The sequence below is a fragment of the Trachypithecus francoisi genome, unplaced genomic scaffold (genome assembly GCF_009764315.1).
Source record: "Trachypithecus francoisi isolate TF-2019V2 unplaced genomic scaffold, Tfra_2.0 Lachesis_group6, whole genome shotgun sequence".
Classification (NCBI taxonomy): domain Eukaryota; kingdom Metazoa; phylum Chordata; class Mammalia; order Primates; family Cercopithecidae; genus Trachypithecus; species Trachypithecus francoisi.
Genome location: NW_022681471.1, coordinates 33,972,857 through 33,997,036, shown reverse-complemented (window position 1 = coordinate 33,997,036; position 24,180 = coordinate 33,972,857). Strand labels below are relative to the sequence as shown.

At 40.9% G+C, this 24,180-nt stretch overlaps 1 protein-coding gene across 2 annotated transcripts in view; it reads left to right on the top strand.

The window, feature by feature from the left end:
• The window catches only part of IL13RA1 (interleukin 13 receptor subunit alpha 1), a 66,132-nt gene that overhangs the window by 13,580 nt on the left and 28,372 nt on the right, over window positions 1-24,180 (top strand). For both annotated transcript variants that reach the window (XM_033201970.1, XM_033201971.1), the window contains exons 3-6: window positions 5,493-5,631; window positions 7,740-7,860; window positions 16,681-16,868; window positions 19,994-20,145. In XM_033201970.1, coding sequence (XP_033057861.1) covers window positions 5,493-5,631; window positions 7,740-7,860; window positions 16,681-16,868; window positions 19,994-20,145 — 600 coding nt within the window. The remainder of the gene's footprint in view (window positions 1-5,492; window positions 5,632-7,739; window positions 7,861-16,680; window positions 16,869-19,993; window positions 20,146-24,180) is intronic.

The window sequence follows — 24,180 nt, the reverse complement described above, 5'->3', positions numbered from 1 at the left end:
GGGAATTTTTACATTTACCATCTTGCTAATCACATGGACAAATAGATATACAAGCACTATGTGGCGTAAAAGTCAATGGCCATATGGAAAGTGAAAAAGTAAGGTGTCAGTGGCAGGTGTGTTTGAATAGAGGGTTCCATAATGCCTGAGGAAAAGGAGGAAGACTTTCAAGATTTCTAGTCAACTGATATAAGTGAATTTTTGTTAATAGGTTTGGATAATTTCAGGTTCTTTATGATAATCTTGTTCAACTTTTTTTTTTTTTTTTTTTAATGTTTTCATACCTTCTTTCAGTGTGTATGTGTTTGTTGCAGGGTGGCAACGGCGAGGGGGTTGGGTGTTTGGGGTTGAATTTGTCCAGGATTTTGAGTAGGCGGAATGAGAAGTTATTAGCAACAGTACTTTGCATTGGTGAATTGTAGAAGCACCAAGTTCAGGCAGCTTTGGTGGCAGGAAGAGTCAGGAGAACTAGCTTCTGGTTGGCACTGTCACTCTTAACTGACTCTATAGCCTGTGATAAATTGCTTAACCTCTCTGAGCCTTTGTTTCCTTATGTATAAAGTATGGCTTTACTCGCTTTCCTGGCTTGCTGGGACACAGAAAATAATGTATATAAAAGTTTAATAGTCAGGATGGAACATGCTCTTCCTCTGGAGGGAAATTTGCTATCTGCCTTCCTCTCCCTTGGCTTGCTGAGGTATTACTTATGGCTTAGGCGTTAATTGATAAAGAATTGAGGCTTGTCAGAAGTATTTGCATTTTAAAAGAGATCTTCTAAATGTGGAAGCCAATGATACTACCAGCAGTGAGACTGGAGTTCACCTTTACATACTGTTGGCTTCCTCTTGTTCCTCCTAAGGAAGGGCCTTAGGCATTTGGAGTCTTAGTGGTGATTTTTGATAATTGAGCCTTGAGAAATTCAGAGAGAGAGACCCTAAATGCCTCTGGATGTAAACCCTATAATCACCCAAGTGTCTAACTGAAACCCTGAGGAGAGGTTGCTTTTCAGGTCCCTTTTTCTTAAGTTGTCTAGGATCAATCAGGTGCCAGGCTGGTATTCTAGCCTAGAAATCGGGCTATTTCCTTAGTGTATGTACAGAAATTTAGAGTTAAATGTAATTTTAGGAGACAGTAGAATCAGATAGAATTGTGCTTGAAATTTTATCTCTTCCCCTTTCAAGCTGTTTGATTTTGGGCAAATCACTTAACCTCTCTGAGCTCCCATTTTCTTGTTTGTAAAATATGGGGTTGTTGGGGGCAGGGTGGGTAATAATAGTACCTACTGAATATGGATGGCATGTGCATTAAAGGAGATGAGGTTTGTAATGCACCTGATGCAGAGTTAGTGCTAGGTAATTGTTAGCTTTTATTATTGTTACTGTTGTTAGGTTGAGCCATGTGAAATTACCACTTTTATGGATCAAAATGGTTAAATGTTGTCAGTATTATTTGGTTCAGCCTAATATTATCATTTAATCTTGTTTCTTCCATTTTACCCCTGAAGAAACCAGATAGAGACCAGAAAGGGTGACCTCTGCCTAAGGCCAGCTCATTTATTTTAGCCATTTGACAGCATTGATGGCCATCAGTCCTACAGTTGTGATAAACACGGATTATTCCTTCCAATCAGTGATAGGAGATATCCTGTCTGGACCTTTTTCAAGTTTATCATCCTGAGGCTGAAAATGAATGGCAGAAGTAATTTTCCTCTCCTCTTTCTGTCCTTTGGATACAGCATTAGCATCATTGGGCCAAATTGAGGTATATTTATCCCTGAAGCATATTGAAGTGATGGCATTATGATAGTTCGTACATTAGGGGGCTTAGGAAAGTGTTCAAAGGTCCCAAGTTGCTAAATGAGATAAACTCTTGAGGTCATTTTCAATCTTAAGATTGGAGGCTCATCAAGTTGAGAGATAGGGATTTGCAGAGGATCTCTGAAAAAGAAAAGATAGTGTAAGTGGCTGCCCTCCACCATTTTTTAAGTAATGTCTAATAGTTCTTCAGCTGGCAAGTAGAAGGAGGATCTGGCATCAGATTTTAGATATCTTTCATCACCAAGAAATGGGCAAGTCCCATTAGGCAAATCAAAAGCCAGGCATCCAAATAGGAAGATGCTGAAGCTAATTCCCTTTCGTTTTGAGAAAGGAATTCTGGAGTTGAAAGAGGTGCAGTCCAGCCAAGTGAACATTGGTCTGGGGAGATCAGTTCAGGACTCTTGCCTTGGTTTTTGATAAATTTTAAAAGGGAGCCAGATTCCCTGCAGGGTGGAGCATAACGTCATACAGCAGCTACCAGTGGGAATGATTCACCAAAGCCAAAAGTCACGTGGGAGCCATCACACATACCTCATCAAGATTTGATGGAAGGGCTGAGCGTGGTAGCTCATGCCTGTAATCCCAGCACTTTGGGAGGCCGAGTTGGGCTGATCACCTGAGGTCAGGAGTTCAAGACCAGCCTGGCCAACATGGTGAAACTCCCTCTCTACTAAAAATACAAAAGTTAGCCGGGCGTGGTGGTGTGCACCTGTAATCCCAACTACTTGGGAGGCCGAGGCAGGAGAATCGCTTGAACCCAGGAGGCAGTGGTTACAGTGAGCCGAGATCATGCCACTGTACTCTAGCCTGGGCAACAGAGCAAGACTCTGTCTCAAAAAAAAAAAAAATCTAATGGAAGGAATTTAGGAATTTAGTTTCTTGTGTGATACAGAGAGGTATGCTTGACTTGGCAGTTGTTAATAATCTGGGTTCCTACTATATTAGTGCCAGTTTAATATTGTTTACCTTGAACTTTGAAAGAAAATAAAAAAAATTATTTGAAAATAATAATTCCCTCTACTGTCCCTTTTCTGTGTTATTATTCATATGCCTAAAGCATAAGGTTCAGATTTAGATACTAAGGCATTTTTAAATTTTTTATGTTATTTTATTTTGAAATGGAGTCTGCTCTGTTGCCCAGGCTGGAGTGTAGTGGTATGATCTCAGCTCACTGCAACCTGTCTCCTGAGTTCAAGCAATTCTTGTGCCTTAGCCTCCCAAATAGCTGGAACTACAGGTGCATGCCACCACGACCAGCTAATTTTTTTGTATTTTTAGTAGAGACAGGGTTTTGCCATGTTGGCCAGGCTGGTCTCAAACTCCTGACCTTAGGTGATCCTGACCTCAGGTGACATTGGCCCCCCAAAGTGCTGGGATTACAGGTGTGACCCACCACGCCTGGCCACTAAGGCATTTTTTAAATTAAAAATTCCGTTGTGATAATTTTTGTGTATGAAAACTCTGTAACCCTCTAACTGGAACAGTGTCCATTATAATATGAAAACTGGGATTATTTTCATGATGATTCTAATTTGACTATATTTGACTGTACAGTCTAATTGACCTTTGACTGTGCATTTTCCCCTGGTGTCTTCAAAGGGCAAATATAGCTTCCAAACAAGAATTGCCATGAATCCTTGGATAAAGATGGCTTTTTCAGAGATATATAGGACTTGTGCTTAGTAAAATTGTGAGGTCGGTAAAAATTTGTATTCGAAGCTTTCCTGCCACCATTACCATGATCCTGGAGGCAGGTCTTCAGCTTCACATACTCGGAAACCTCATTTCCTCAGCACACACGCATCTCTCAAGGGCTTATTTTTTACTTTGTTGTGAAAATGGTAATGATAATGGTGAAGCATTCTAGGAAGATTTCTGTTAGCGTAACTGGTGCATTTCATCCCTGTCAGCAGAGCCTATATAGGAGGCCAAATGTTAAGTAGGTTTCTTGGTGAGGAATCAGAAGTTAGTTGTAAAAATGTACTTGTCTAAGAATAGCTGAAGGCCCTACTGAGGGTAAACAGCTTTGCCAGTGGGACAGAAAAATTCAATGTCCACATTCCTGTATCACCCCCTTTTTCTTCCCTGTCAGGATTTTGCTCACAGACATTTCTTTTTCTGTTCTTCCAGGGCTGACCAACTCCCTTTTCAGAGTGCTGCCTTGACTGGACCTAAGAGCTATTCTTGTTCTATGAAGTGATTTTGTTTTTGTGTCCTTGCTATGATTTATTCATTGTTGACTTGCTAGTTACTTCTCAGAGGCCATCCATATGTCCTGGTTTTGGGGATATCTCACAGTTGCCCTCATGCTCAGCTGGTAGCAGGCATGTGACATGGCAGAATAGCTCCTCACGGTAGTAGATAGAACTAACTGTGGCAAATTTTCCCCTTCATGGCCATCAACATGTAGATGAAATAGTATCTCTGACTTGAGTCAGAAACTATTGCAAAACAGGAAACGCTCTCCTTGGAGCTCTGATTAAAAGCAGTTCCATTCTTAATTATTCCAACTCTGTCAATTTGGGAAATGTTTGTTTCCCAGACAGCCCATTAATCTCATTATTCTAAGTCATAGTAACCAGACTGGTGATTTATGTCTCTATGATGTCTATAAATTGGCTTCCTATGGTTCCACAAAGTGTATCTACTTTTCGGAATGAGAATGTTTATACTCAGCACATATAGCAGTGCTTGAAATTTATACATGTATATGAGGTAGTCAAAATAGTCAAACAGTAGACAAAGAGGTTTAATGAAAAGCCTCTCTTCAGCCCTCAGGTCCCCCTCCTTTACTTCCTTACCCAGAAGTAACCATGATTACTCGATTTTTATTTTTTGAAACAGGGTCTCGCTGCATTGTCCAGGCTAGAGTGCAATGCTGCAATCTTGGCTCACTGCAGCCTCCCCCTCCCAGGCTCAAGTGATCCTCCCACCTCAGCCCCATGAGTAACTGGAACTACAGGCATGAGCTACCATGCCTGGCCAATTTTTTTTTGTACAGATGGGGTTTTGCCATGTTGCCAAGGCTGGTCTCAAACTCCAGGGCTTAAGCGATCTGCCTGCCTAAGCCTCCCAAAGTACTGGGATTATAGGCATGAGCCACTGAGCCTGGCATGATTCCTGGATTCTTAAAGCATTCCTTTTTAACCTTAATTTTCATGGTACAGTGCATCTACTTCTAAGTGAATTTTGATAATCATACTGTGTTTCCTTTAGAATTGGCTTTAGAGAGTTGATATGTTAGCATTGTAGATTTATAGGTAAATTTCATGTTTATACCTTTAAAATGTGGGAAATTATTTTATCTACACCCGGGTTTCTCAGTGGTGACACTACTGACATTTGGTGAAGGTTTGTTGTAGGAGGAGGGGGGCTGTCGTGTGCATTGTAGGATGTTTAGCAGCATCCTTGACCTCTGCTTACTAGACGCTGGTAACCTCCCCCTCCCAAGTTAGGACAATAAAAAATGTTCAGTATTACCAAATGTCCCTGAGAGTGGCAGGGAGAACAAAATCACCCCCAATGGAGAATCACTGATCTATACCATTTGAGGACTTTTTTGATTAGAAAAACAGAAAACAAACAAACAAAAAACAACACATTTGGACATGTAATGTTTCATTATTTAAGTGTGTGTTTGCTGAAGCACTGCCTTTTACAATTTTCTAACCTTAGAAACTAGCTCCAGAAACTCGTCGTTCAAAAGAAGTGCCCCTGAATGAGAAGATTTGTCTGCAAGTGGGGTCCCAGTGTAGCACCAATGAAAGTGAGAAGCCTAGCATTTTGGTGGAAAAATGCATCTCGCCCCCTGAAGGTAACAACTGAAAGCACTATCTCTTGGTGTTTAGAGAATAAATCCGAATACTCCAATGCTTTTGTGCATTGTTCATTAATTCATTCAATTCTCAAACATTTTCTGAGTCTAATAAGTGCCAGGCATTATACTAGGTGCTAGCAGCTCAGTGAAAATACAAGTATGTCTCTGCCTTGAAGAAGCTTACAAACAACTTGAATAACAATGCCTAATATTTATATAAAATTTAATAATTTTAAAAATGATATACACATGCACGTGTGTGCGTGTGCACATGAGCGCGCGCGCACACACACACACACCTCCCTTAGATTGAGACTCACAAGCTTATCTTGGGAAGTGAGTGAGGCATGTATTATTACCCTGATCCATTTTATGAGGAAGAAAGGAATGGAGTGACTTGCTGTATGTCTTCACATTTCAGGCCCAGTGCTTTCAAAATGAAAAACAAAATACTGTCTTACCCATTATATGTGATAAGTAGTTTGATATGCAGGATATATTTGGGAAAAGGTGTTTAAAGAGAAAAATAGTATGCTGGCCTGGCTCCAATACAAGTCTAGACAAGATAATACAAGACAACCCTAGGAAAAGCTGTCAAGTAGTGAGGATGATCATTGTTCCCCAATCCCACCTCACCCAATGTCCTTCTGGCTCTTATGTTACATACAGGGAGTAGCATATACTGATTAAGAGCAGGGCTACCAGAAACCAACTGTCTAAGTCCTAGCTCTGCCAGCTATTAGCTGTGTAACCTTGAGTAAATTTCTTAGCCCCTCTGCACCTTAGTTTCCTCATCTGTAAACTGGGCATGATGATGGTATCTCTGGATGCAGTGGCTCACGCCTGTAATCCCAGCACTTTGGGAGGCCAGGGTAGGTGAATCACCTAAGATCGGGAGTTTGAGACCAGCCTGGTCAACATGGAGAAAAAAATAATAATTAGCCAAGTGTGGTGGCGCACACTTGTAGTCCCAGCTACTCAGGAGGCTGAGGCAGGAAAATTGCTTGAACCCGGGAAGTGGAGGTTGCAGTGAGCCAGGATCGCACGACTCCACTCCAGTCTGGGTGACAGAACAAGACTCTGTCTCAAAAATAATAATTATTATACTATACTATGACATAAAATGATTGATGATGGCTCAGTGTAGTACCCCTTCAAGGATCATGAGGGATAACAGATTTACATTTTAAACAGAAGTGTTTAATTTAAAGCCATTATACCTTAACTAAAATGGCTTTGTGAAGATAGAGATTTTAGGTCAGAAAGATATTAGGGCTCTTAAAGTAAGAGGCAACCACTAAGAGTTAAGTTAGGCTTACCTTTCCCCAGAATTGCTTTAGGAGGAATGTTTGTTTATTTATTTATTTAGAGACAGAGTCTCGTTCTGTCACCCAGGCTGGAGTGCAGTGGCAAGATCCCGGCTCACTGCAACCTCCACCGCCCTGGTTTAAGCAATTCTTGTGCCTCAGCCTCCTGAGTAGCAGGGACTACAGGTGTGTGCCACCACACCCAGCTATTTTTTGTATTTTTAGTAGAGACAGGGTTTCGCCAATTTGGCCAGGCTGTTGAACTCCTGACCTCAAATGATCCACCCTCGTTGGCCTTCCAAAATGCTGGGAATACAGGCGTGAGCAATCCTGCCGGGCTGAATGTTTATTAAAAAAAAAAAAAAAAAAAAAAAAGTCAGTATTGACCAAAAGACAGAAAGTTAAATTGTACCTCAATAATTTTTTTTAAGACAGATGTATATATAAGGGTTGTTTGTATATCCACATTCATTTAGGAATTGTGTAGATATTGTCTATGATTGAAATAGTTTTTGATCTTTTATCTCTCCCTCCAGTTATGGATATTAGTTAGGGTCCCTCAGGGATAGGGAAGATGTTTTCTTTGTATCAGGAGGTAAGAGAGAAGGTTGTGAACAAATTAGATTTGGGTTTCCTCCATCCTGGGTGACTTCTGGGTAAAATGGGGTGAGAGATGAAGAGTTTGCTTTCTGACAAAGCAGCATGAAGCACTCTCATCATCCCCCATGCTAAAGAGTGATTCACTACTTTGCATTACAAGGAAAGAAGGGTCTTAAACTCTTGGCCTGGATATTGTAGGTGATCCTGAGTCTGCTGTGACTGAGCTTCAATGCATTTGGCACAACCTGAGCTACATGAAGTGTTCTTGGCTCCCTGGAAGGAATACCAGTCCCGACACTAACTATACTCTCTACTATTGGTGAGTATGTGCAGTACAATTACTGGAAGACTGATTGTGTTGGGAGCCTTTGGATCCAACCTAGTTAAAAAAAAGAACAGTCTATTTTTTTCTGCAAACCCAACAAGATGGACAATTTGCTTCAAGGAAAAATGCATCTGCCTTTGGTGTCTACTTTTTAAATAAACTTTCTATTTTCAAGTATAGATCCTGTATATTACCAGAAAAAATATACAGAGAGATCCCATATACCCTTCACTGAGTTTCTCCCAGTGGTAACATCTTGTGTAACTATAGTACATTATCAAAACCGGAAAGTTGGCATTGGTACAATCCAAAAACCTCAATCCTATTTCAACAGTTTTGCATGCACTTGTGTGTGTGTATATGTATAGCTGTATGCAGTTTTATCACATGTGAAGATATACAATGGTTCCATCACCATGAGGAGTTGTCCTTTTATAGCCACACTCACCTCCATCTTTTTTTTTTTTTTTTTTTTAATTGAGACGGAGTCTCGCTCTGTCTCCCAGGCTGGAGTGCAGTGGTGCGATCTCAGCTCACTGCAAGCTCTGCCTCCCGGGTTCATGCCATTCTTCTGCCTCAGCCTCCCAAGTAGCTGGGACTACAAGCACCCGCCACCATGCCTGGCTAAATTTTTGTATTTTTAGTAGAGACAGGGTTTCACTGTGTTAGCCAGGATGGTCTTGATCTCTTGACCTTGTAATCCACCTGTCTCGGCCTCCCAAAGTGCTGGGATTACAGGAGTGAGCCACCGCGCCCAGCCTCACCTCCATCTTAAACCATCTCTCCTTGTACACCCCTCTCCCCCAGTCCTGTAACCTCTGGCAACCACTAATCTGTTCTCCATCTCTTTAATTTTATTATTTCAAGAATGTTACTGAATTGGAATCCTATAGTACATAACCACTTAAGACTGGTTGAAAAAAAAAAAAAAACAACTCAGCGTAATACCCTGGAGATCTGTACAAGTAGTTGTATCAAGAGACCACTCCTTTTTATAGCTCAGTAGTATTCCATGATATGGACGTACGAGTTTTTTAAACCATTCATTCATTAAAGGATATCTCAGTTGTTTCCAGTGTTTGCTATTATGAATAAAGCTACTGTAAATATTCACATACAGATTTTTATATGAACATAACTTTTCATTTCTCTGGAATAAATGCCCAAGAGTGCAATTGCTGGGTCATATAGTAATTGTGTATTTAGTTTTTTTTTTAAAATGCCAAACTATTTTCTAAAGAAGTTAGTTCACCTTACATTTCCACTAGCAATGTATGAGTTATTGATGTCTACTTTTAAAAAGGAAAGTGATATCATGTCTGGGGTCAACAAGTTGTTTGTTTGTTTGTTTATGTTTTTGAGATAGAGTCTTGCTCTGTCACCCAGGCTGGAGTGCAGTGGTGCAATCTCGGCTCACTACAACCTCTGCCTCCTGGGTTCAAGTGATTCTCCTGCCTCAGCCTCCCAAGCAGCTGAAATTACATGCATGTACCAGCATGCCTGGCTAATTTTTGTATTTTTAGTAGAAACAAGGTTTCAACATGTTGGCCAGGCTGGTCTCAGATCCCTGACCTCAAGTGATCTGCCCATTTCGGCCTCCCAAAGTGCTGGGATTACAGGTGTGAGCCACCACACCCAGCCTCAAAAAGTAGTTTAGCTTCCTGCAAAATAACTTTGATATTTTGATATTTGATACTTCAGTATTTGGTATTTGTGACTATATCTACTACAAAGTTTGTTAAATTTCTAAGTTAGTCTTCATCATTCCCTTTAGAGCCTAGAATTATTAGCAATAGAACAAGGAAGAAAGATCAGGTTAATCCAGTTTAATTCAGTAAACCTTTATTTTACTGAATAAAGCTTTTGTGGATAAACCACTGAATGCACAACAGAGACAAGAAACATATCTCTTCTCTCCTAAAGCTTAAACTATAGAGGAGAAGATAGTGCCTGATACAGTGACCTGCATTAAATTAAATAAGACAGTGTATGCTGAAGGCTGTTGCAGAGGGATAGATTCCTGTGGGAAGTTAGGTTGAAGCTTGGCTTGGTGGTCGAGGGGAGGTGGATGGGTGGATGGAGAGGGGACTGGGAGGCTTTGATGAAGGAGGCAGACTGCCCAGATGGGGAAGTTTCTCTGAGGCTGGCCTCTAAGGAAGAGCATTTTGAGAAATGGAGATATTTAATCATTGTGATATCAGGGTGGAGAAGGGGAGACCTAGCATAGGCAGTCTGCCTCCACATGGCCTTGTTCCCTGACTGTCATTTGTTAAGACTGCTTCTGAGAGAATGGAATGTGGAGGGCCATGTCCAAGACTTGTGAAGCTACTGGATAAACATGGCCTTTCATGCTAGAGTGTCTGCTTTGCCTGATGACATGATGGAAAGCATTTTTGGTACATTAAAACACTCATAGCTATACCATGGAATAGAATGCAAAACACACACACCACACACACACACACTCTCTCTCTCTCTCTCTCTCTTTTGGATGAAAACCTCCAAAGTTGCCCCAGGATTCACATCCGCACTCCTCCCTGGTGGAAGGATCCTCCTGGCAAAGTTGGGAAGTCCTGAAGGTGGAGCCAGAAGTTCTGTGTGGTTATATCTGAGGTCTGTTTCTTTTTTTCCCCCAATGTAAATCTCATTTGAGGTTTTGTAGTTTCACCTGCTCACTCTTGATACCTGTTGTTTCTCCTTTACTTAAAACCCTTCAGTGGCTCCCTGGTGGCTTTAGGTTAAAGTCCAACTCTCCAGCATGACAGACGAATCACTTTATGACCGACCTGGCCCCTGCCAGCCTCTCCAGACTCGGTTGCATCTGCCTCCACGCACCCCCGCCCCTCTTGCAGCCTACCGTTTACCCACAGCAAACTTCTTCAGTTCCTCAGACTGCTTTCTTCAAATACTCAAACAGAACACTAGATTTCAAACAGAATATTCAAACAGAATAGTGGAAACATTCTGCATCCTCTTGTAGCCTAGGCCTTTCCTTTTCACTTGGATGCTTCTTATTTGTCTTTATCCTTATTTCAGCCCAGACACCATTTCCTCTCCAGAAAGCCTTCCTTGACCTTTCAAGTCTAGACATGTGCCCCTTCCTCTTGTCCCACGGCACCTTGCAATTTCTTGTGTCATACTACCCAGCACATTGTGTTGTCATTTCCTGTTACTTGGTGGTAGCCTGCTACAGGCTTCAGTTTCTCTTGAGAGCAGGAGCTGTGTCTTGTTTCTCCTGGTGCCTGATATTTAGTAGGTATTCTATAAACAAGTTGTGAATGTTTGGTAGGATCCAAAGCTAGAGAAGATTGCAGTGATGACTTACGAGGTATAAGCGACTGAGGAGTATTATCGTTCATGAATAAAAAGAGGGAAGGATTGAGTAGATCCAGATCCCTAAAGAATTGCTAAGAAGGGGCCAAAAAACTAAGTCTTACTAAGAAGGAGTAGCCTGGCTATTGATGTTGCAGTGAAGTTTAGGGAGAGCTGTTACACAAGCTTTTAAGATGTTTTGTGAGTTGGTAGCATCCATGTGTTTATTATGCTATTAACCCCTCTTGTTTTCCCTGGAGTCATTATTGGTAAAGCCGCAGGGAAAACCTTTAAAGAATCTATGTCTATATAAGGGGCTGGAAAAGAAGGGAAGAAGTCTTAAAACTGTATCTCATTCCATGGCAGACAGGGTAGGAAATTATCCCAGCTATTAGAATCAGGGTGCCACTGGAGGCAGATGGTGGCCTAGTCCTTGGGGTTCTTCTAAGACAAAAATAGGGAAGTGCCTTGGGAATATAGTAGCGAAAACAGTCTCAATGCAAATTGTTAAAAGAATGTTTCCTCTGGTGAATGAATTACAAAAAAAACTGGACTGACCAATTTAAAAAGCATTCCTTTTCCTCTGGGCTGAAGCAGGCTGTCACCAAAGCTGAGAACAGATGGTACTTGGACTGGCTTTCAGCCCTCAGTTGATGTCTTTTTGCAGGGAACAATCTGTGTAGCCACTGGAGGTGGCTCAAGCCACAATCCCAAGATAGTGGTGGGTCACTAGCATCCAAGGGAGGCAGGTATCAAGGATCCTACTTTTTTTGGTGATAGGGTCTTGCTCTGTTGCCCAGGCTGAAGTACAGTTGGTGTGATCATTGCTCACTGCAGCTTCAACCTTCTAGGCCCAAGCCATTCCCCCATGTCAGCCTCCTGAGTAGCTGGGATCACAGGTGTATACCATCATACCCAGCTAATTTTTGTGTTTTTTGTAGAGATGGGGTTTTGCCATGTTGCCCAGATTGCTCTCAAACTCCTGGGCTCAAGCCTGCCTCGGCCTCCCAAAGTGCTGGGATTACAGGCATGAGCCACCGCACCTGGCCTACTTCTTGTCATACACAGTCCCAGAGCTGGTCATCAGCAGGGGCTCTTTCTGTAGTATAGTTCTATGCCATCCAGTATAGGAGCCACTGGCTACATGTGGCTAGTTACGTTTTAATTTAAATTAATTAAAATTGAATCAAATTAAAACTTCAGTTGCATAGTCTTGCCAGCCACTTTTCACAAGTGATGAGTGGCTCTTGTATTGGACAGCACAGATAGCAACCATTTCCATAATGCCAGAAAGTTCTGTTGGATGGTGCTGGTATAGGTTCTGAATCTTATCCCCTTACCACCTCACAGCTTATTCTTTCTGGAGCCACACTGCTTGGGTTGAAATCCTGGCTCTCTTCCTTACTTTAGTGTGATTTTGGGTAAGTCCCTTCTCTCTCAGCCTTAGTTTCATAATCTGGGAAATGGAGATAGTAATAATAGTGCCTGCTTCTTAAGGTTGTTGTGAGGGCCAGTGTTTAGAGCCATGACTAACTGCTAGCATATGTAAAGTAAACACTCAATCCATGATAGCTCTTATTACCATTGGCTGGGCGTGGTGGCTCACTCCTGTAATCCCAGCACTTTGGGAGGCCGAGGCGGGTAGATCACGAGTTCAGGAGATTGAGACCATCCTGGCTAACATGGTGAAACCCTGTCTCTACTAAAAATACAAAAAAGTTAGCGGAGTGTGTGGTGGTGGGCACCTGTAGTCCCAGCTACTTGGGAGGCTGAGGCAGGAGAATGGCGTGAACCTGGGAGGCGGAGCTTGCAGTGAGCCAAGATCACGCCACTGCACTCCAGCCTGGGTGACAGAGCAAGACTCCATCTCAAAAACAAAAAAACAGAAAAACTAATTATTATTGTTATTCATCTCCACTCCCTTGCAGATGCAGTCAGTACACAGTGCTGGCCTCTTCCCCTGTCTCACAGAATTGGTACCTAACCCATACTCCCTTCTTTCTTGCTCTCCTCTAGATAGATCCTTTCTAATCAAAACCACAAAAGAAAGGGAGTCAAGACACAGTGCTCATTAGCAAGCACCAGAAATGGTTGCTTATGCAGATACCAGTATAAATCACATCAAACAAACTGCCAGAGACTGTTTTCCCTAACCCCCAACCAGAAAATATAGAGTCTCTCTTTGTAGGTTTTTTTTTTTTTTTTGGAGACAGAGTCTCATTTTATCGCCCAGGCTGGAGTGCAGTGGCGCGATCTCGGCTCACTGCAGCCTCCGCCTCCCGAGTTCCAGTGATTCTCCTGAGTAGCTGGGATTACAGGCGCATGCCACCACACCTGGCTCATTTTTGTATTTTCATTAGAAACAGGGTTTTACCATGTTGGCCAGGCTGGTCTTGAACTCCTGACCTCAAGTGATCCACCCGCCTGGGCCTCCTAAAGTGCTGGGATTACAGGCGTGACCTGTGACGCCTGGCCTGGAGTCATTTTTTGAAATCAAAATAATTCATTGCAGCCCTAGGGCAATGATTTGTGTTCCTGCAGGGACATTTGGCATTGAACAGACCCTGGCCTGAAGAGCTGCAGACTAGTCATACCAATGAATTTTAGGGAATTTTTGTACCACATTAGTCATCTTCTGAGTTGGGAAAATAGTCTTTAATTTGTCAATTCCTTCTCATAGCTGCAGTGTGACTCTGCAGATGAATTCAGTATATAAATTTTAACAGGGATCACCTGCTGTTTTAGGTTAATGTTTCACAAGAATTCAAGAAATGTTATCTATTCAGAACCAGTATTTTCCCTTCTATAACTATTTCTAAATTACAACAAAATTGTTTTAAAATTTCATATCTGAGATCCATGAGCATATGCAGAATACTCAGGGTGCAGAAATGAAAAAGGGATCAAGAAGATTGTGCATTTGAGGAGTTCCTTTCATCATTAAAAAACAGTTTTACACATGGCTTTCTTTAGTTATGTAAGAAAAATGTCATTAAATTTCTTCAGTTTCTGTTTTTGGCCGTGGGCGGGAAACATTACAGGACTGTCTGATCCAAAAACTAGTCATGACAATAACTTCATTTTTACAACACTGTTTTCTTCATAAACCACAGGGGGCTGCAACTAGGGGAAAAGCTCATGTACTACCTTTTGAAGGAAAAAAGCATTTTCTATATTGAAACATTTCTTTGTGCAGCCTTTGAAGGAATAAATACATTAGCTCTGAGTTTTTTTTTTTTTTTTTTAAACTGACTTGCAGCAGAATCTCCTGGAGAACTGCTGTTCAAATACTGGTCCTAGGTCCTGGCAGAACCTTCTAAATCAGACTCTCGGGAGAGGGTTTGAGGAACCTGCATCTTAAAGTAGTACAGAGGATTCTGAGTAACAGGTTAGGGATTTGGGACTCTTTACTCTTAGTTCATTTTTCTTAAAATGGTCTTCCTTTTCTGCAAAACCTTTGTGCAACTCCCTTTGTGGCTGATGATGTAAGACTTGACCCTTGTCTTCTGCCAGTTACTACAAAACAGTTCTCTGATAGCCTAGATTAAAAAAAAAAAAAGTGTAATAAACACATTGTCTGCCTGCGCTGGGCTAGATGCTGATGATCTTTGGGGAAAGGTATGTGTAGAGGAGAAATGGTAAATAAAGTATCTACAATACTGCTTATGGAAGACAGTTAAAGCCACACAGTGGAGTGAGACACTCAGAAAGCGATTGTGTTTTAGAACATTGACCTGGCAGTGATTGGAGGGCACGAATAATGAAGGTCAGGGAGGTCAATCTGAAGAAGCAATGGAGCCTGTAGTCATTAGGGTGTGAATCTCAGGGTGTGGGCAATGGGAGTATCATAGAAGACGAGGATCCAGGAAGCTTTGCAAAGGAAGAAGAACAGAATTTGGTGATAGAATACAGGGAACAGAGGTGGGGGGAAAAGGTGATTTTAATTTAAATTATCTAATCTAGGAGCCCAAAGAAAATGAGCTCTGACTGATGGAAATGGGAAGGTTGGAAGAAAAACAGTTTGGTGGGGAAGAGGGTGCATGATGTGTTTTGGACGCTGGATTTGAGGCAACGGTAGAACACTCAAATGGAGCAGTTGGAAATCTGAGATTAGTTCTGAGGTGAGATGTAAGGATTAGGAATTCCCAGCATAGAACTGTAGTCGAGGGATAGGAGAGTGGTAAACTGGAGGTGAGTAAATGAGGGAGTCAGAAAGAGAAGAATGTGAGTAGTCCTCCTACTCCCTCTCTGCTGGAAGAGGGAGGAGGGAGGGGAACAAGCCAAGAAAAAAGGAAGGAGCAGGTCAGAGGGATCAGAGGAGGAATCATAGAATTCAGCAGATAGGCATTTTCAGGAAGCATGAAACTTTCTAATCCCAGCCTTAGAATGTCTTCTCTTATACAGAAGAAATAGGCCTCCTGTAGTCTCCATAGCTGCTGACAGTACCAGTGTTCATCAAAAAGGAACAATCTAGGCTGGGCGCAGGGGCTCACGCCTGTAATCCCAGCACTTTGGGAGGCCAAAGCAGGTGGATCACTTGAGGTCAGGAGTTCGAGACCAGCCTGGCCAACATGGTGAACCCCTGTCTCCACTAAAAATACAAAAATTAGCCGGATGTAGCAGTGCGTGCCTGTAATCCCAGCTACTCAGGAGGCCGAGGCGTGAGAATCACTGGAACTCGGGAGGCAGAGGCTGCAGTCAGCTGAGATTGTGCCACTGCACTCCAGCCTGGGCAGACAGAGTAAGACTCTGTCTCAATAAATAAATAAATAAATCAGAAAACAGTCTTTTCTTCCTAGCATATGAAATGGCTAACACGGTGAAACCCCGTCTCTACTAAAAAATGCAAAAAACTAGCCGGCGACGTGGCGGGTGCCTGTAGTCCAGCTACTCGGGAGGCTGAGGCAGGAGAATGGCCTAACCCGGGAGGCGGAGCTTGCAGTGAGCTGAGATCCGGCCACTGCACTCCAGCCTGGCGGCAGAGCGAGACTCCGTCTCAAAAAGAAAAAAAAAAAAAAAAAAAAAAAAAAAGAAATGAGTCACATTGTAAAATAGGGTTTTTTTTTTTTAAGTTATCTTGCCTATTGCAAATATTGCTTTTCATGGGCATCTTCAGTCATTAAAAAGAATTCTGCCTTTTTTTTTTTTTTTTTTTTTTGCGGAAGAGTCTCACTGTGTCACCCAGGCTGGAGTGCAGTGGTGCAATCTCAGTTCACTGCAACCTCTGCCTCCCAGGTTCAAGAGATTCTCCTTCCTTAGCTTCCTGAGTAGCTGGGATTACAGGCGCCTGCCACCACACCTGGCTAATTTTTGTATTTTGGTAGAGACAGGTTTCACCATGTTGTCAAGGCTGGTTTCCAACTCCTGACCTCAAGTGGTCCGCCTGCCTCGGCCTCCAAAAGTGCTAGGATTACAGGTGTGAGCTACCGCGCCCAGCCTGCTCTTATTTCTTGAATACTTTGTTGAATATAATGCAGAAGATTGTCTCATTTTTTCTTGTAGGCACAGAAGCCTGGAAAAAATTCGTCAATGTGAAGAGATCTATAAAGAAGGCCAGTACTTTGGTTGTTCCTTTGATCTGACCAAAGTGAAGGATTCCAGTTTTGAACAACACAGTGTCCAAATAATGGTCAAGGATTATGCAGGAAAAATTAAACCATCCTTCAATATAGTGCCTTTAACTTCCCGTGGTAAGTTTTAGAAGTCCTCTAAAACAGTATGGATAAAAAGTGTGTTATATCTTTTGCACAATCAATACAAATAATAAAAAATGATGATTTTGGATTTAAGATCTTCTGAAACAAGGGACTATATTGATGTCTAACTTCTTTGATAGATCCTTTTTAAAGAAGCAAACTTGGAAATTCTTTTTATTGAACACATGTGCCAGATATTTTATCCTTGTTTACTTATGAGTACACTGAGAGTTAGAACAGTTAGTTGTAGAATCAACATTGGAATTGTCTCAGTTCATTGTTTGGTATTTTCTGGTATTCTGTTATTTATAACAGAATACCAGAAACTGGGTAATTTATAAAAAAAAGGAATTTATTTCTTACAGTTCTGGAGACAGGGAAGTGGAAGGTCAAGGGGCCAAATCTGGTGAGTGTCTTCTTGTTTGTGGGGACTTTCTGCAAAGTCCCAAGGCTGCACAGGGCATCACATGGTGAGGGAGTTGAGCATGCTAGCTCAGGTCTCTCTTCCTCTTCATATGCATCCGCCAGTTCCACTCCCATGATAACCCATTATCCATTAATCAGTGAATAGATCAATCCATGAAGGCAGAACCCTCATGACCCAATTATCTCTTTTTTTTTTTTTTTTTTTTTTTTTTTCCTTTTTTTTTTTTTTTTTTATTATACTTTAAGTTCTAGGGTACATGTGCATGACGTTTATATCATGTATAACTCCCCCATGCAATCCCTCCCTCCTCCCCCCTCCCCATGATAGGCCCCAGTGTGTGATGTTCCCCTTCCCGAGTCCAAGTGATCTCATTGTTCAGTTCCCACCTATGAGTGAGAACATGCGGTGTTTGGTTTTCTCTTCTTGTGATAGTTTGCTAATTATCTCTTAAAGGCCCAACCTCTCCATACTGCCACACTGGGGATGAAGTTTCAACGTGAGTTTGGGAGAAGATAAACATTCAAATCATAGCAGGAACCCAGGCCGTCTGACTCTAAGATCTAGTCTCTTGATACTTAAAGAGGATAATGCTCATAATGATCATATATAGTTCCTGAATAATCTGTCTCTTAAAAAAGGCATAGACTGAAGGTAGTGTAATCGGGTGATATTCCAGATATTTAACATTCTGTATGGCATGGGAACTGATCAGTTAGAAAAACCAGTATAGCCATAACTGTGGGTGCCAGCTGCATGTCAGCCTGTTAGAAAGCACCCTCAACTTGAACACAAAATATCTGATTAGGTTCTAACTCCTCCACTTCGGGCAAGGCATATAAACCCCCTTCAAATATTTCCTTATCTGTGAAATGGAATATATCATCTCTCTCTATCTAAAAACATTGCCATAAGGTCCAAATGACATAAAGCATATTAACACTTTTTGTAATTACTAAAGCAAATTCCATAAGTGTAATGGGTTATTGTTGAAATATCCCAACTGGGAGCTCAGATTCTGGCTAAGATAGTCATAGAAGTGAATTCTAATAGGGTACCAAAGTCAGCTTACTTTGTAGGCCAAGAGAGTGAGGTTGGAGTATTTTGCCCAGTGGGGTAAGCTGAAGCAGAGCCCTTTTCTTTGTTTGGCAGATTATCTTAAATGACCTTTTAAGGCTTATTTTGCTGTTTTTCTCCCTGGATATTAATGGTGATATAAAGGAAGAAGGAAGATCCTTCTCAGATAGAAGATGATATCTTCAAGTTGTTTTCTGTTAATTACCCATTATCTTCTATTGCTTGGTCTTAAGTTTAGCTGACTCCTGAAAAAGTAAATTGACCAGGCTAATGCTTTTTAAAAATAAATTATTTTTTCTTTTTCTGAGACAGGGTCTCTGTTGCCCAGGCTGGAATGCAGTGGTGTGGTCACAGCTCACTGCAGCCTTGACCTCCCAGGCTCAAGCTATCCTATCCTCCCATCTCAGCCTCCCGAGTACCTGGGACCATAGGCGTGTGCCACCACGCCAGGCTAATTTTTGTATTTTTTGTAGAGACAGGGTTTTGCCATGTTTCCCAGGCTGGTCTCAATCTCCTGAGCTCAAGCGATCTACCCACCTTGGCCTCCCAAAGTATTTTATTCTTAATTGTGGTTATAAACACGCAGCATTAAAATTACCATCATAAACATTTTAAGTGTACAGTTCAGTAGTGTTAAGTATATTCACATTGTTGTGCAGCAGATCTTTAGAACTTGTTCATCTTGCAAAACCGAAAGTCTGTTCATTAAACATTAATTTCCCCTCCCCCCCCGCCCTTGGCAACCACCTTTCTACTTTCTGTTTCTATGAATTCGACTACTTAAGATATCATATAGTATTTGTCTTTTGTGACTGGCTTGTTTTACCTAGCATAATTTCCTTGAGGTGCATTTATGTTGCAGCGTGTGTCAGAGACTAAGCCAATGTTTTAATGGTGGTCTTTGATTGGCATTAATAAGTGACAACTAGAGAAGCCCCTTGTAGCTGGTGCCTTATTACTCATCAGGTGGAAGTACATCTGGATCCAAGCCCTTCTTTATTCTCTATGTTGCAGCTAGATGTCCTAATTATACCCTGGCCATTTTCTAACCAGATGCAGGTCAGAGTTCATATCATCTGCTAGATATCCCAAATATGTTCCTTAAATACATTTTACTAGGCAGTTTTAAATAAACTTCTTCCGTAATTGTGGCTAATCGGAAATTCTAAAACTATATATCTGATCATGAAAGGCCACTAATGCATTAGCTCTGTTTTGATTTAACTTTATGAACCCTACATATATATGCAGTTGTCTCTCAGTATTTGTGGGGGATTGCTTCCAGGAACTTCCAAGGTACCAAAATCCATGGATGCTCAAGTCCCTGATAAAAAGTAGCATAGTACTTGCATATAACCTATGCACATTTTATCATATACTTTAATCATCTCTACATTACTTATAATACCTAATACAATGTAAATGCTATGTAAATAGTTGTTATATTATCTAGGGAATAAATGAGAAGGAAAAAGTCTGTACATGTTCAGCACAGATGATATTTTAAAAAATATTTTCAGTTCATGGTTGGTTGAATTCATGAATGTGGAATCCATGGACTGTGTGTGTGTATAATCAAACTTTGGAAGTTTACTTGTGTTTTATTTTTGTTTTTCAGTGAAACCTGATCCTCCACATATTAAAAACCTCTCCTTCCACAATGGTGACCTACATGTACAATGGGAGAATCCACAGAATTTTATTAGCAGATGCTTATTTTATGAAGTAGAAGTCAATAACAGCCAAACCGAGACACATAATGTTTTCTCCGTAAGATTTTAAAATTACTGTTTTTATTGGCTATTTTTCTTTTACTTGAATTTCTTACATTGAAATATCAATGAAACATAGCTCTTACATTTGTCAACTTATGATGATGATGATGGTAATGAAACTTCTTGTCTAAAATAAGGCATGGTGGAAGATTTGAAGATTTATGGTATAATGGTATCAGCTGCAAGTTTCAAGCCATTTATTAATTCATCTGTAAGCCTCTCGAAAAGGCCTGTTAAACAGTAATTCATGTGCTCAACACGTTCTTATTAAATGTTTACCATATGCCAAGCACTCTTTTGTGTGCTGGGGTAAGGCAGTGAACATGACACCTGACAAGTTTTCTTTCTTCATGAATCCTACATAATAGAAAACGTATGTAAATAAGCAAGCTAATTTCAGAGCATGGTATTTTTATTTTCTGATGTAGTAGAGTGACTGGGAGAACCAGAGGGAATATTAGGTAGGGAAATCATCTGAGGTAATGACATTTGAGATGAGACCAGAATGATGAACAGACACTAGCCATGTGAAGATCTGGGTGTAGGGGGTCAGCAGATACAGACTCTGAGGCAAGAATGAGCTTAGCATGTGTGAGAGACCAGAAAGAAGGGTGGTGTGGTCAAAATGTAGCAGGAAGAGATGTCTAAGCAATAGGCAGACATCAGATCATGCGGACACTTTGGAGGCTCTGATAATACCATTCTGTTTTCTTGGAGTTTGTGGCGATTAAAGTAATCAGATTTGAATAGTCAATATTTGTTGGATTATGTGCCTGTATGCTATTCAAATCAAATGCAGAACATGCTAATTAGAGGTCCTGTAGGACACTGACCAGAATGTGCTATAATCTCAGGACATCAGTCCAGTTGTTCTGCTTTATGGTAAAGGTCACAAACTAGGGCCTCACACTTTTTTGTTTGGAACACAAAGTTGTGTTTTGTTTGTTTCTTTGTTTACTAGATTTGAATTTTTTTGCCCAGATTTTAAATCATAGTACCTTAAGAGTGTATGTCCATAAGATGGCGCCTTAGGACCATGAAGACTGCACCACTCACTTGTCTGCTACCTGCCTGGACCTTTGTGTGTTTGAGCTTTAGAGGTTAGAAGTGAAGTGTTTTATATTGGCTTTTAAAGGAGCCTAGCATCTCGCACGTGGGTAAATTCCTTGGTCCAGTTGTTTCAGCTTGTCATGGAACTTTCAAAATGCTTGCTAAAATAAGCCAGTGTTGATAGGCTGTAATTCCAACTCCAGAGGGAGTGACCAAGTCCACAGCAGAACAGAACAGCAAATGCTCTTCTGGGCATTTGCATTATGAATCCTTCTGCTGAAATATAATAATCATTATTAGTACCAGAAATTAAGTGCCCCAGGAAGTACAGCAAAGGGAAAAAACTAAGGGCTTCCATGTGGAAGGGGGTTGGTGCTTGAATTTACGACAAAAGGAGTTATCAGAAAACTGAAATACACTTGTTTACTCCAGTCTTTACTGTTCTCTCCTTTCTGAAATCCTGAGATGCATGTCTGAAATCCTGAGATAGTATTCATTTTGCCACTCAATTATTTTCTGCTGTTTAACCTATCACATGTATACATTTTCTCTCCACTGAAAATATAAACTACAGAAAACCAAGCGCCACATGTTATCACTTATAAATGGGAGCAGGACGATGAGAACACATGGACACATGGAGGGGAACAACACATACTGGGGTATGGCAGGGGGAGGGAGAGCATCAGGAAAAACAACTAATGGATACTGAGCTTAATACCTGGGTGATGGGTTGGCATCAGGAAAAACAACTAATGGATACTGGGCTTAATACCTGGGTGATGGGTTGATCTGTGCAGCAAATCACCATGGCACACGTTTACCTATGTCACAAACCTGCACTCCCTGCACATGTACCTCAGAATTTAAAAGTTGGTATTTTTTTTTAAAAAAAGAAAATATAGACTCCTGTAGGAAAGAGTCGAGTGCTGTCTACTTTGTGCTGTTCCTGCTACTAAATAGCAGCTAACGTGTATTAAGTGATCGCTATGTGCTAGGTATCTTAATAAGCACTATATCTGAATTGTTTCATTTAATCCTCACAATAATCCTAAGGATCTAGGTCCTGTTATTTTGCCTCCATTTTACAGATAAGAAAACTTAGTTACTCCTAAGGTCACATTTCTAGTAAGTGGTAGAATCAATATTTAACCAAAGTCGTAACTCTAAAACTTAGATTCTTAACCACTAGACACCACCTCAATACTTCCTCTTAACAGCAATAGCTATCATTCATTAAGTGTTTATGGCGTGCTACAAAGATGCTCTTCTATGTGCTTCTTCATACAGTAGCTCATAGCAACCCATGAAATAGAAACTATTTTAACCTATATTTTATTGAAAAACCAAGGCTCAGAGAGGTTAAGTAACTTGCTACAAGCCACACAGCTAATAATTCAGTAACACTTCAAAGTTTGGTTGGTCTCCCTGTATTTAACTTTGACCAAGAATACTTAGCATAACATCATGTGCATAATCGTCATTTAATATATTATTATTGAATTACTTTTTTTTTTTTTACAAACTTCTGAACTGAAGAGAACATATACACTATGGAAGTTATCTACCTATATCAGAACTATTTTCTATTTGGAATTAACTCTGTACACTTGAGTTTAATGTTCTCTCTCCTAGCAGATGTAGAATGTCATCAGTTTTTTGTGAGCTCACAGATTTTGAGCTCTGCTGCTTAGAATTTTTTTTTTCCTTTTGGAGGAATTATTTTGTCTGGTGTTACACTTAAGAGGGGGAAGTAAGTGGGAACATGAACTGGTACCATCACATGGGGGCTGTGGTTAGAGGTAGCTCATGACAGAATTATAAAGTAAGTAACAACTTGTCTCTGACCACCCCCCACCCCTCAACCTTCCCAGCAAACTATCTTCTTGGTGCCTTGACTTTCCTTCTCTTAGTGGTCTCTGAATAGCCAGTAAACTATGCAGGGGGATTTACATTTGAACAAGAGCCTAGAGACCTAAATCTATAGGTTGATTGGCCAAGTTTGCACTTTTTGTATATGGGAGATGGTCCAGGGGAGGAGGGACATCAATTTGCAACTTGATCCCTTAACTGGTAGTTGACGCTTGTGATTCCCCAACAGGTCTACTATTCTAAATGGCCAGTAATAGGGTATACTAGCCCCCTGAGTGGGTTTTTTTTTTCTTAACCCCTGTATGAAATATTGAAAGGATGTCCCTTCATCATTTGCTTGGCCTCTCAGCTCTTCACACATGCTGGTAGGAACTATTTAGTGAATGACATTGAATATCAAAAATAATAGCTGTGTGTTCTGGTCTTGGTTCCAAGTTTAAACATCTCTTTGATAGAAGTTGACTATTTAAGCAAACAGATTTTCATGTGTTTTTTACTCCATTTTGGAAATACTTGCATTTAAGGAAATTAGTATTCTCTTTACATTAGACAGCAAGTGACTTTTATTATGTGGAGGAGAGTTTTGCATTACACTTTCTTTTCTCCAACCCAGTCACGTTTTATATCTTATACTCTCAACAAGGGACACTGGTTTCTCGCTCCGTGTCTCTTTTTTAGAAGTTTTTATTGAGGTATAATATACAATCAAAATTATACAAATCATAACCTATAGCTCAATGATTTTTCACAAATGATTTTTCACCTATGTAACCAGCACCACAGAAGCCCCCTCATAATCCCCTTCAGTTGCTATCCTCCCGAAGAGCAGCTACTATCCTGGTTTCTAATCCCATAGGTTGATTTTGTTGCTACTTTAAAACTTTATATAAATGGAATTATAGAGAACATACTTTCTTTTCTTTTTTTTTTTTTCCGAGACAGCGTCTTGCTCTGTCACCCAGGCTGGAGTGCAGTGCAGTGGCACAATCTCAGCTCACTGCAACCTCTGCCTCCCGGGTTCAAGGATTCTTCTGTCTTAGTGTCCGGAGTAGCTGGGATTACAGGCATGCACCACCACGCCCGTTATTTTTTTTTTTTTTTTTTTTTT